The 13243-nt window shown below is 40.9% G+C and overlaps 1 protein-coding gene across 1 annotated transcript; it reads right to left on the minus strand.

Moving 5' to 3' along the window:
- Positions 1–212: 212 nt before the first annotated feature.
- Scgdelta (sarcoglycan delta) lies at positions 213–8017 on the minus strand. Its single transcript, XM_020950189.2, has 5 exons — positions 4184–8017; positions 3997–4117; positions 2543–2804; positions 1503–1626; positions 213–1412 (listed from the first exon to the last, which is right to left on the minus strand). The coding sequence occupies exons 1-5, from the start codon at positions 4748–4750 to the stop codon at positions 1224–1226; spliced, it is 1263 nt and encodes a 420-aa protein (XP_020805848.2). The 5' UTR covers positions 4751–8017; the 3' UTR covers positions 213–1223.
- Between the last annotated feature and the right edge of the window lie 5226 nt (positions 8018–13243).

Consider the following 13243-nt stretch of genomic DNA (forward strand, 5'->3'; position numbering starts at 1 on the left):
GCACCAGGCAGAAGGAACTTGTTCAGCTTCAGATTGAAGCGGCGACTAGAGAAGAAGGCGTTAACCAACGCCGTTGGAGAGCACTCGGCTTGAGCGCCGCTCGTTTGAGCCTTTTTGGCCCGTAAAAAGTGCGCACAATCCCGGCTGTCGAATAAAAAATCCGCTGGGTCCAACCAATTGCAGGGACAGCAGGAGGAGACCTGAGATCCTTAGGTTTTAATTCAGTTTTTTTGGTTTATTTAGTATCATTATCTTTTGCCGTATTACAATATATGTGTGTTATATAAAGATTTCTTCGTTCGTATATCCCCACTTTCATGTATATAAACATTAGGTTTCCTAATCGTGCTAAAAAAAAAAATATTAATGGGGAAAAATGCAAAACACAACAAGAATCAACAACTAAAAGCCTTCTCTCATTATTATGTTTACATACATATACATTTATCTAGTTATTTGCTTAGGTATTTCTTTATATTTATATATCATTATTATTATATATTGTATCGTATATATATCTATATATCAGTGTACTCGCACTTGACAAATTCAACGGCAACTTGCAGGTTCAACTCTATTTAGTATATTCATATCCATAGTATCCATTATCTTATATCCTTTATCTGGTATCTTGTATCCTTTATCCATGTATTTTTGTATTCATTATTCATACTGATATTCATATTGCATTCGTGTGAGTGTTATAGCTCTTTGCGATTCATTGGATGATATTTCATTGTCTTCGTACTTGGTTTTTGCTGTATAATTAATTGGGTTATATGTAGACTAGATACATATATGGTAATACATGCTGATCCATTGCGATATTATCTACACGAGAGCGTTCGATAAGGTTAGGGGGGTATTTGGGTATATGGATTATATACAATTATCTCTCTCTCTACCTTCACTCCGTGAGTATATATTTATATTATATGTAGTGTGTATGCCTATGAGGGATATGCCTATGTCTCTGGGTGATATTGTGGTATATATGTAGATACTAGTACACAACATCCAAGTGTCTAAGAAGCTCTTGATTTTGTTCTTCTGGGGATACATCTCCTGGATAATCAATCATATCTCTGTGTGTGTGTGTGTTAGTTATATTCTCTATGTTACAATTAGCGTATAAATAGTTCAACATTTACGGTCCTCCCTCAGATCCTTCCCCATCCTTGTCCCGAGCCTGGCTGCGGGACATGGTCCTGGAGGCCATGCAATCATCTGCAAACCGTGGAATCATCTCCCGCACAAATGGAGTGCGGTGCCGCCAGGAAGAGTTTACCATTGGAGCAGGCGCACAGCTGGAAGACCCGATGCATATGATCCCGACTCTGGGCAGTGCCCAATATGGGTGGCTGGGCTGTGCGCAGGTTGGGCATTAGGATCTTGGACGACTCCAAACGCAGCTGGTAGGGAAAAGGCAAAAGAAATGATCCCAGAGCTCTTCCCTTTCAGCCCCAAGTGTGTAAGCTTTGTGCCTTGGCAATCATACTTACGCTTCCGTCCAGGGCTCGGAACTTGACATCCTCGAGGGCCACAACTTCAATGCCACCGGCCCGCGATTGTAAATTGATGTCCTTGGCCGCCGTCATCTCCAATTGCCGGGTGGGCGATTCGAGTCTGTAATTAAATCAAAAATGGTAGGAGAGGCACCACCACCTCGCTTAATACTCATTGAAATGGGGTACCCTGTCGCGCCTAATGAAACGGAAAGTCGCTCCTCTCACACAGGTTCGGTTGATTTAAAAACATTGCAATTTCAATTTGAAATCGCTGCCAACCAACCATCCATCCTGCTGCCTTCAGTGCCGCACAATTTGTCATTTTCATGAACCAACAAGAGGACGAGCCAGAGCTATCACCAAATTTGTCAATGAAAATGTTATTACAAGCCGCCGATCCTGTTAATGGTTCATATGGACAAACAGGACTCTCACAGCACAGGCAGGCAGTCAGGGATGGATGGATGGTTGGATGGTTGGATGGTTGGTCAGTGGCAGGTTGCAAGTTGCATAATGCAGTGGCAGTCACCATTCCCCATTCCCCATTCCCCGTCCTGCGTTAGCCAAACAGGAAAAAAGGTCTGGCCCCTTTAGCGCTTTTTAATTCACTGCCGCCGTTTGTGTACATTCAGACAAATGTGTATAAATATTTTCACTCCCCAGGACAGGGCCAGGACGAGGCAGGGCCAGGACTCCGAGCTCAGTGAGCTGAATAGCGACACCTCGTAGAGAGTGGCGGGTGCAGCCATGTTGCAGGCACAACCCCATGTTGCGGCTGGTTGTTATTTTTGTTTTGTTACCGCAGAAAGGTGACGCACGGCAGCTGAGTGTTTGCTTTTAATTTTTTATTTCTCAGATTTCCCCACCGACGACCGACCGGGTGGGTGCCTTGAAAAATTTATTACACTCATTGAATTTCAACACCAACGCTAGCGCAACCTGTGCGTCCCGTAGATTGGCTTTCGATTTCATTTACCTTAATTGGGCATCGAGCATCGCAGGATGATCATCGTGCCGACTCACTATTGACTCACCTGAGCTCTCGTCCTGGCTCGGCGCGTACATGAGGCGTCTGCACGGATTCCCGAAAGACGGCACCGCCTTCGCCATCGATCCGCAGGGCATGTGCTCCAATGGTGACTTCATTCCGGTTCACCGAGAACAGGCTCCGTCCATTCGTATCGTTGATGCGAAATCCCTGCGAGAGGCATTCGAACTTGTCGTGTCCCAGGAATAAATGATTCTCAATCAAACCATTCGGGTCACGTGTATTGATTGAAAAATTACGTGATGATTCTGTAAGAAATGGAAATCGAAGAGGACCAAAAGAGAGATAGATTTAGGGAAAGCTATGGCCAGGGTGCAGGAAGTTGGCAGAGGAAATTAATCCAAGTGTTTGTATGACAAATGCTGGTAATTTTATCAGGTAATTGCAATATAAATAAGTAAATACAACCCACATAGGAGACGCATGGCCGTCTCTCGAAGCTTGGTTAAGTTAGTTGCAAGTCTGAAAACGGAAACGGAAATCAAATCCCTTTGCCGCCAAAGCCATCGCTCTCTTGGCTATCAGCCAGGAGCTATCAGTTCCCAGCTATCTCCAGCGCCATCTCGCGTACCTGGGAGTCGTCAGTGTCCGCGGCACACACACAACACACACAACACACACAACACACCCAACACACCCAACTCTACCCACTTCCGAGTGCGTGTATGCGGTATGCTCCTGCTCCTGCTCCTGGTGCTGCTTCTTATCGCTGCGGGAAATACTGGTGGCACTCCTAGCCTGGCTCCTTGATAGCATTTTCCTGTCAACACATGCAGGACAAAGGTCCCTGGGCCATCGCATCCGTCTTCTTTGGCCCCGCTTTCATATGGTTTATCTGTAATTGTACATCTTGGATGTGGCAAGCCAGGAGCAGGAGCTAGGAGCAGGAGCTAGGAGCTAGGAGCCGGGAGCGATCTCATTTGCCGACGCTTAGCGTCTCTGATTTCCTGCCTCAACCTTGTATCTACTGATTTATGTCTTGATGGGCAACGGCACACATTTGTCGTCGTCGTCGTCGTCGTCCATGTCTTCTAACCCCCCATCAAAACCCACTACTTTCCGCTCCCTGAATATTTAAGCTCAACGGCGCAGGTGTACAAAAAGTGGGTTGCTCCTTGGAGGCTGCATAATAGCAAACCGAGTGCAGTTCATTAAACATGCGACGCCTCTGTCCATTCAAACCAGTCACCGTCCGTGACTTTGACATTCAAAGGTGGGATGAAATCCCACCCACGCCACCGGAAACCAAAGACCAGCGACAATCATCAGCTCATCAGGAGCGTGAAAAGTAGAAATTTATGAAATGAATATTAATGAGGGAGTCCGACCCCAGCTACCCCGATTCTATCACGATGGATGTATGCGACTAATCGAGCGTGCCTCTGGGCAGGTGACACTACACTACACTACACCACACTACACTCTACTACACACACTCACCTATGGATATGGGTTGTCCATGCCGCGAACGGATTGTGGAGGCGCGGAGCATGTCCATAATTATCGCCTGGCCCGATAGCTGTATGCCGCCAGGTATGATTTTAAGCTGACCCATGCCCTCCTGCAATCAATCAGGGAAAGGAGAGTAGGTACGTATACTTAGTTAGTTAGTTGGTTAGTCAATTACCGTTGAGAACTCCATCACTTTGAGTATCCAAAGGGTCAGCACCAGATTGGTGATAATGAGCAGCATCAGCAGCAGGAGCAGCGTGTATAGGCACTTCTTTCGCCAACCGATGAGTCCCAGATAGGTTTCAATGCCGCCCACAAAGCCCACATCCACATTGGAGCGATTACCACCAGCAATGTTGCGTCCTCCTCCGGCCACTCTATCGTCTCCACCGCGACGTCCACCGACATGACCATGACCATGACTGACCGTCGCCTTACCTGAAGCGGCTCCCGCCGTTACCGTTGTCATGGCACCCACTCCGACTCCGCTGGAACCCTTTGCCGCGTGGTGTCCGTTTCCGCTTGCTCCGCTGCTGCTGCTGGCTGTTATTGGACCCGGACCCGGACCCGGTCCCGAGCCCGAACCAGGACGATGGTGCCGCTTGGGCGTTGTGCCAACTGAGAGACGGTTCTGCTGCTGCTGTCTGATTGCCTCGTCGCTGTTGCTGTTGGCTGCTCCTGGCAGACGCCGCAAGGTTGGTCCGTATTCAGTGCTATCACCACTACAGCCGCCGGCCAACATTGCTGCTTTAAGCTATTGCACCGCAGACAGCGCCGTCATCCTCCAGGAGCAGGACATGGTTAGTGAAGGGGGAAGGATCCACAAAACTCTGTTAAATATATACCAAAAGAACAAGTGGAAATATTAATGTCAAACGGGGGTCACTTTGCACTTTCTTTATCATTCATATGGTTGGGCAAAAAGGGTTTAATGCCATATATATAGCCGTATTTTAATATACATATATTTTTGTAGGAAATAAAAGCATTGCTCCTCCATGGGGGATCGCAATGCACAGTCAATATTAAAAGCAGGAAAATTCACGCGAAACAACGGGGGGAAAAACTGGGGGGAAAAGGAAAACGAAAATGAAAGCGGCATTTAAAATAAAACGATTTTTTCGGTGCCTATTGTGATGTTCTTTGAATGCGGCTGCCACTGCGGTTACTTCCCAATCCCACTTCCGCTTCGATGTCACGGCTCTCTCACTCTGAGTTTAAAGCCCAAAATGTTGACATTTTAATGGGCACAGCAAAAAAATGTGATTAATCGGGTTTAATGAGAGGAGAGAAGGGAATTATCAGGAAGATGATGGCTAATTGGTTTGTATTTTAAGATAAGGAAGCAAAGTCAAAAAGAAAGGACTTCCTGTCACATGCAACAAAGCAAAGGTTACTTCCTTAAAAGATCAGTTTGAAATTTTATATAAATCTCCAAGATGAAATGTTTGAAACTTTCCACTGCAACTTCACAGTAACTAGAACTCCATTTTCTATTCCTTTAGCAGAATGTCAAGTCTCTTAAATTTTATATTTAAAAGATCATTATGGAAATAATATAATCGTCTTAGATGAAATGTCAAAGTATCCATTGAAACTTTAAAGTAACTAGAACTCTATTTTCAATGCACAATGTCAAGTCTCTTAAATTTGATCTTTAAAAGATCTAATGGAAATGATGAAATGTAAAGTAAAGAAACTAGAACTCTATATTCTATTCCTAAATGTATTTTATCTTTAAAAGATCAGTATGATAATGATAAGAGTCTCAAGGAAATGTCAAGTACAGAGAATCCTGGTCATAGTATTCCTTCAAATTGAGAGATGCTAGCAAGGTTGCACCCACCTCTTCCCTGTCTGAACATTTGGGGGATATCTTTGTATTTGGATAACCATAAATCTGCCCCGGCAAAAGGGTAATGTGCTTGCCACACACACACTCGACGCAGTCTGGACTGTGGACTGCCACTATAAAATATGCACCAGGCTGTTGCAAGGTTAGCCTTCAATGGAGTTGGAGCACCAAGCAGCCAACAAAGTTGCCACATGAAGCTGTAGCTCCATGCCGCATGCTGCATGCTCCATGGTCCAATTGTAACTGCAACACTGCGCCAGTTGATGACTTTAGTGGCGTCAGCTGTTGGCGACTTCACACGTGCAACTCTTCAATTATGCATGCCTGCAGCTACGTACATTTATGTGCATGTGGATGCAGGTGGTCCAGGGATGGGAATGGAGGATGGACGAGGATGGTCTGGGATGGATGCTGTGTGTGTGGATGCAATGCATTTACATGCATGAGCCCCAGCGAGCGTATATGTTATTAAACCATTCTGTCAAAAGAAATCATAATGAATAAAATAAAAAGTCATAAATGAATAAATTATAGACTTTTTGCTCATGAGGCTCATGAAATAAATAAATAAATAAGTAATTCTAGAGTAAGAGAGAGCAGGTAAATTATATATATCCAGGCAATCCTGATGTCAAAGGTAATCACTGGGAACACTGGGCCTGTAAGGGTGTTGTAGAGTATCAGTATAGCTCATGGAAAATGCGTCTAAAATTAGGCTGTCGTCGCTTGGCATATACTCTTCAAGAATATATAGTTTTAACGCGCTCTCAATAAAAATATATAAATAAATGTATAGATAATATAGCTCTTTGGCGGCGGCAAACTTATTTTTATGATACGTTACGTATCGTTTCGTTCCGTTTCGGGTATGAATAATGATGGTCGGGCCGCCGTGCTCGAGGGAACCCAGAACCGAACCACGACCACATGTGTACACTGACTAATGGCCCGTAAATATATATTTTACGATCTCCACCAACCGATCTCTCCGGCCTTTTTGTTTTTTGTTTATATTCTTAGTTTCTCTATTGTGGTCTTTGGTTTGCTTTTATCATAATGTTTATAAAGTCTGCGCCACTTGGGCAATTACTCGAATTGTTTATGGTCAAGTTTAGTGCACTCAAAGTGGCAAAGATTATAGAACAGTGATCTATATCGAAATGAAGGCAAGTTAAGTAGAAAGCAGAAATGGTATTCATTTAAATGACTTTTGGTGGGGTTTCCTCTATGCATTGCCACTCCAGAGTAAATCCCATCCAATTAGCAGGCAAAACTTCCCTTTACACACTCCAATTGTATTATTTACTTTAGAACATATACATATTTATATGAATCTGAACAGAAACAGAACCAAAAATAGCAGCTGTAACCATGGTATGTCCATGTCCGGGGCCAGGGATCGTGCTCCTCGAATGGTTACACCCCTTGAACAGTTGAAGTTGATTTAGTATCTGCAGACAGTCCAATGGCAGTGGGATCAGGACAGGAGTTGGAGTAGGAACTGGAGCTGGAGATGGAGCTGGAGTAGGAGTAGGAACTGGAGCTGGAGGAGCATCACGTACGGCACGTTACAGCAAAGTTGCCGCCACCGTTCGCTTAATTTTGTTGCCGACTGTGGCACACGTTTTTATGCTTTACTTTTGGCCTGGTCACGACCAACACACACGTTGCCTGACTTTCCATTTACATTGTGATATTCGTAGGAAATTACTAGCAGGAAGTGCTCAAAATGTAAGTGGCTTCAAGTCGCACAGATCATGGCCGAGGTTCAGCAGGCTCCTCCTCGGCCTCGCTCTCTCCTAATTTAAAGGCCAGTTCCCTTTCCCTGGGCCTTATACAAATGAACTCGTAAATGGAAAGTATTGCATTGTCCTGCTATTAAGTTATCAACAAGGAGAGACACAACACGGAGACACGCAGACATGGCCCGAGACCCATGTGCATATGTGGTTGGGCTCAAAAAGGGTTACGTCGGGGGGAGGCACGTTCCAGACAAGGACCAAAGGTTCGGGTTCGGGTTTGGGTCCCAGCCTAGGTCGTGGTTTCGAGGATAATACTCCAACTCCGACTCCAACTCCGACTCCTGCACAGCAGTTTCATATTTTGCAACAATTTCATGTTGTGTGTCTTGTGTGTGTGTGGAAGGAAGGTGGCGGCAACCGGCAACCGGCAGTTGTAGTTGCCACACTTAATGGCTCTCGTAGAGAGACAACACTTGTTGTCATTGTTGTACTCGCATGTATATATATTGTTATGTCCTTGCTGCCGCCTGCAGGACATTTTTATTCCAATCATGCGTAAGTGAGGAAGCAGCCAGGACTGTAAAGCCCCCTCCACCGAAACTTTGCCACTGCGAATAAACTAATGCGAACGAGTTCCAGATGTGACTCATAGTTGAGGCGGAAATTAAGGAAAAAGTAAACCTAAACAGGGAGACCTTCCCTGGAACCCTTTTAATAAACCAAAGCTTACAAAAAATAAACAGATTAATTGACACTCTTAAACGGCTAAGAAAAAATACAGAAATAAGTTGGCAATGCTCCAGATTGGCTGAACGACTCAATTGGATAAAAAGAAGAGACTAACTATAAATAAAAGAATAATAATAGCAAGTACGGTAACTAACATTCACAAGCCAAAGTGTGTATATTCTTACAGTTATCGAATTTGTTTTCAATGCTTCAATTCTTTATTAATTAAGACTTTGATTGCATTTAAAAATATATATATGTAACCATTGCCAATCATAGGCCTTAGTATACCTCCGCAGAAACCTAAAATATCTGTATTCTAGGCTAATATAATATAGATATTTTTATATGCTCATTTTTTAGGCAAATCAAGATTTTCCAAATATCATAACTAAGCCAAAAATGCATTAATTTCAATTCGGACAGCGGCCGTATGTTAATTTTTAGCAGGCTAACAAAACTGCATAATCAATTTAAAATGTGAATTTTTGACCGATTTTCATGATGTAACCCCTTTCCTTTCTTTAAGAAAATGGGAAATTTCTGCATTTTTTTTTTTTCGGTCGGAGATGGCTTAAAAGATTCGCCTGTTGATGCTGATCAAGAATATATATAATTTACAGGGTCGGAAATAACTCCTTCACCTATTTTCAAGCTTCTGATTGAAATTATAATACCCTAAAAGGCTATAAAAATATCAACAAATAAATGCAATTAAGCAAACAAAAACTACGAAATACAATAAGTAAACACAACAAAATTAAATAAATGAATTACTAAATATAACAAACAATAATAGAGCAATAAATACAAAGAACCATTTGAACAAAAGAAATAGCACAAATAAATCATCATTAAAAGTTGGATTGTTGAAAACCTTTATAGAACCGATTTTCTCTTCAACTTGGTCTACTCTTTACAATTATCGTTACAGAAATACAATTAAAACAAACATTATTTATATTTTGTTAGGAGAATTCACATTACGTATACGCACTGTTACCCTTCAAGTTGGGGGCTCTAAAAGCCATCAAATGATCAAGAAATAAATTAAAAACTTACTTCAGATTAGCTCTAAAAATAAAATTATTTATAATTCTATATTTATTTCCATATATCTTGTATATTTTTAACTGTCTTCGCATTGGTTTTATTACTCTGAAGGTCATGATCACGTATACGCAGTGTGTTTCTTCCAACTAAAACTATTAACTCACACTAAAAATTATTAATAAACTATACTTTTAGACACAATTTCCCTAAAACATTTATTAACAGCCTTCAGGAGGATCTATGTGCACATTACGTATACGCATTGTTTCCCATCAACTGAATGCATTTATTTCTCAATTAAATAAGTAAATAAATAAATAAGGAAAGACACTAAATAAACAAAGAAAAAACACTTTACAGTATTCAAAATTATTGTTAAACAGTCCCTCAGAAAAAAGATCAGAAGCATTCACATTACGTATACGCACTGTTGCCCTTCCGTACTGCAAGTCTTTTTTGTTCTTAAAAAAATATAGAAATTAATTTAAAAACCCACTCTATTAACTATATAAACAACTGATATAATTTCTATATAATTTTTCTAAAAATTTCCTTTAACTTTCCACCAAAAACCTACATTACGTATACGCACTGTTCCCCTTCCGTACTGCAAGTCTTTTTTGTTCTTAAAAAAATCTAGAAATAAATAAATAAAAAACACTCTATTAACTATATAAACAACTCTGTATAAATTTTCATTATACATTTTCTTAAATTTCCTTCATTTTTTCACAGAAACCCCAAATGATCAATATCACGTATACGTACTGTTACCTTTCTTTACTGCAAGTCTTTTTTATTCTTAAAAAAGAATAGAAATAAATTTAAAAACACACTCTATTAATTAAACTAACAACTGACATATTTTCTGCATCATATTTTTTTTTATTTCCTTCATTATTCCATTAAAAACAAAAATGATCAATATCACGTATACGTACTGTTCCCCGTTAACAGCAAGTATTTTTTATCCCTCAAAATGTATAGAAATAAATCAAAAGACACAATCTATTAACTATATTAACAACTTAAACATTTTCTATATATTTTTCATAAATTTCCTTCATTTGTTATATCTCTACATCACGTATACGTACTGTTGCCCTTAGAATCTTGAGTAGCTGCCGTATGGAGAATTCCCTTGTAGACGATCGCCAGAGATCAGAGGCCACCAAAAGAAAAGACCTCCCACTGCGATTACGACACAACACTCGAAAAACACACACTCTTTGGGAACACTCACTGAGACGAGAGGCGATCGCTGACCTTCGCAAGTTTCTTGGTCTGCACGGGGCAATAGTAATTCCAATAATTTGAATAATAATAATAATAATAATGATAGTGCTTCGCGAGCCCAAAAACACCACACACACACACACACACTTGTAAAAATAAACAACACTGTAAAATAATAGTTTTATTTCGAAACGAAAATCGAAATGGAAATTGAAATTGAAATGGAAACTGAAATCGAAAGCGGAATATTTGGGATCTAAGAAAAACCGGAGAGCGAACGAGCGGCTGCCGAACCGCACTCGTACACGCTGGCACAGCAACTGACGGCGGCCAGAGTTACTTCTTGCCGGAACTTCTGGCCACAGTCATAGCCATAGTCTTGGCCATGGCTATAACCGATTCGTTGCGATTCGCAAGAGAGCTTTCACCCGAGCCAGCTGGCCGGGAGCCGAGCGGGTTTCACTCAAAACATCGGTTGGCTGTTGGCTCGTTGCCACTTCGTTTGTTGCTTCGGCAGCACTCGACCTCGACGAGTGGCAACTTGGCTGGCTCCAAGTGGGCGGTTTGTTTACGTTTTAAGCCCGGCTAAAAGGAGCAACACGTGGCTCCTATAATATACCTCAACGCGGTGGCCACGTGTTGCTGCTAGTTCCGGCGACCAGGTGTGATCGCAGCTCAGGTGTTTCGATTAAAGTTTCCGCCCGAATATATATACATATATATATATATTTGTAAATTATTCAGAGTGCTCCAGGACCTCATCGTCCTTTGTTGTACCTTAGCTGCACCACAGCGTATTTATAAATTAAAAGCGTGTTCATCTTTGGCCAAAGTTCATAATTTTTGCGCCTTCATTAGGAACACCCAACAGCAAGCTGCCACGCACACACATGGAGGAGGTTTTGGGTCCTTCTAATTGTCCTTGCCAGCAGCAGAAGGAGCAGAAGGAGCAGGAGTAGCAGCTGCTGTTGCCCTGCAATTGTTCCCGGGAGGTGGTAGCATGGACTATGGACGATCCTTGCACAAAGGCCCAGGAAAAACATTAGAGGGAAATGTGAACAAAAAGGCGCCACGCCCCACACATACACTTGTGTGTATTGTTAAAAGCTGCGGCCACTTTTTGCAGCTGCTCTACCCCAGTGTGTGTGTGTGTGTGTGTGTGTCCCAAAAAGGACCTTTGTATCCCTGTCCGGGTTAAAATTTAAGTTGAGACAACGCCCACATTGGCCTACCTCCCCTTGGGCGGTACCTCCCCTCTCTTCGCCTGCCGCACATGTTAATTGTGCTCCGTATCCGGATCCGGTCCAAGGATTGCCTGTCCTCAGTCCCGGTCCCCTGTTCCTGTCCCAGTCCCATCCCCTATTCCTTTATGCATTCATAATATTTTAACTTGTTTTCATTTGGATTTGCCTCTTGGATTTTGGGTAGTTTTGTTGAAAATAATGAGGCCCTGCCTCTATGAGCAAGTGGTGCCAGCTTTTTAGCCCAGTAAAAGTAATTAGTGAGTGGTCTTTGGGAGATCTTATGAGGAATCTACGAAACCGGGTTTGCTGTGAAGATAATATAAGGTTTGGAATGAGTAATGCCAGGTAATCTACATACATATTGAAAAGAAAAAACCATATCGTTAATGTTTATATATAGAAAAATATTGAGTTTAACATTTAGCCATCAATATTATAGGAATTATAGTTAAATAAGTAAAATAATTTAAGATAAAAAAAGGTTTGGAATGAGTAACGCCAGGTGATTTTGTTCCTGGGAATCTACATATGTATATTAAGAAGAAATAATCATAGTATCATTAATGTTTATATATAGAAAAATATAGAGTTTAACAATAAACCATCAATATTAATAGAATTATAGTTAAATAAGTAAACTAATTTCGGGAAGCAGAAGTTTATAAACACTTGCAGTTTGCAATTGAATTATTGTTTCAGATTCGGAAACCGGTAATAAGTGAGTTTAAAAGATTTCCATTCTTTGAATCGATGTTTATCAACTGTATTCATTTTATAAATCAAATTTTTAAACAAATCAAAGTTTAAAAACCTCAAAACTAAGCCAAAAATGCATTAATTTTAGTTCGGAAACCTTCCCAATGCTAGTTTATATTAGCTTTATTAATCTGCATACTCAATTTAAAATGTAAAAAAATTAATTTTTTTTGCCATTTTTTGACCATTTAAACGATACAACCCCTTATAAAATTTCCAAATTTAAAAAAAAAATTAAATTGTTGTCTAACATAGCTAGATCGACTCGGATATTAATGCTCATCAAGAATATATATGATTTATAGGGTCGGAAATGACTCCTTCACTGGTTTTGATTGGTTTCTGATTGAAATAATAATACCCTGCAATAGTATAATTACACCTGTGCGTATACGTAATTTTTCGGTTTTAAATGCCTGAAATATCATTTAAACCAGAAAGGAAGCTAACTTTCCCAGTCGAAGCTTATATACTCTTTCAGTTTGCAAAATAATTATGGGATCGAATCGGAAATCGATAATAAGTAAGTTTAAAATATTATATATAATATAATTATAATTCTTTGATTAATTATTAATTTATTAATATTTTTATATGAACATTTTTTCTACAAGTCGAAG

Source organism: Drosophila serrata, unplaced genomic scaffold (genome assembly GCF_035046125.1).
Source record: "Drosophila serrata isolate PLE 108 unplaced genomic scaffold, ASM3504612v1 contig_251, whole genome shotgun sequence".
Classification (NCBI taxonomy): domain Eukaryota; kingdom Metazoa; phylum Arthropoda; class Insecta; order Diptera; family Drosophilidae; genus Drosophila; species Drosophila serrata.

Bases quoted from the DNA above. Each gene is read 5' to 3' on its own strand.
- Scgdelta (XM_020950189.2), bottom strand. From the start codon at position 4,750: ATGTTGGCCGGCGGCTGTAGTGGTGATAGCACTGAATACGGACCAACC. The intron at 4,118-4,183 runs GTAATTGACTAA...GATTGATTGCAG, and splicing joins AAGTGATGGAGTTCTCAACG to GAGGGCATGGGTCAGCTTAA. The intron at 1,413-1,502 runs GTAAGTATGATT...TTTCCCTACCAG, and splicing joins TCCGAGCCCTGGACGGAAGC to CTGCGTTTGGAGTCGTCCAA.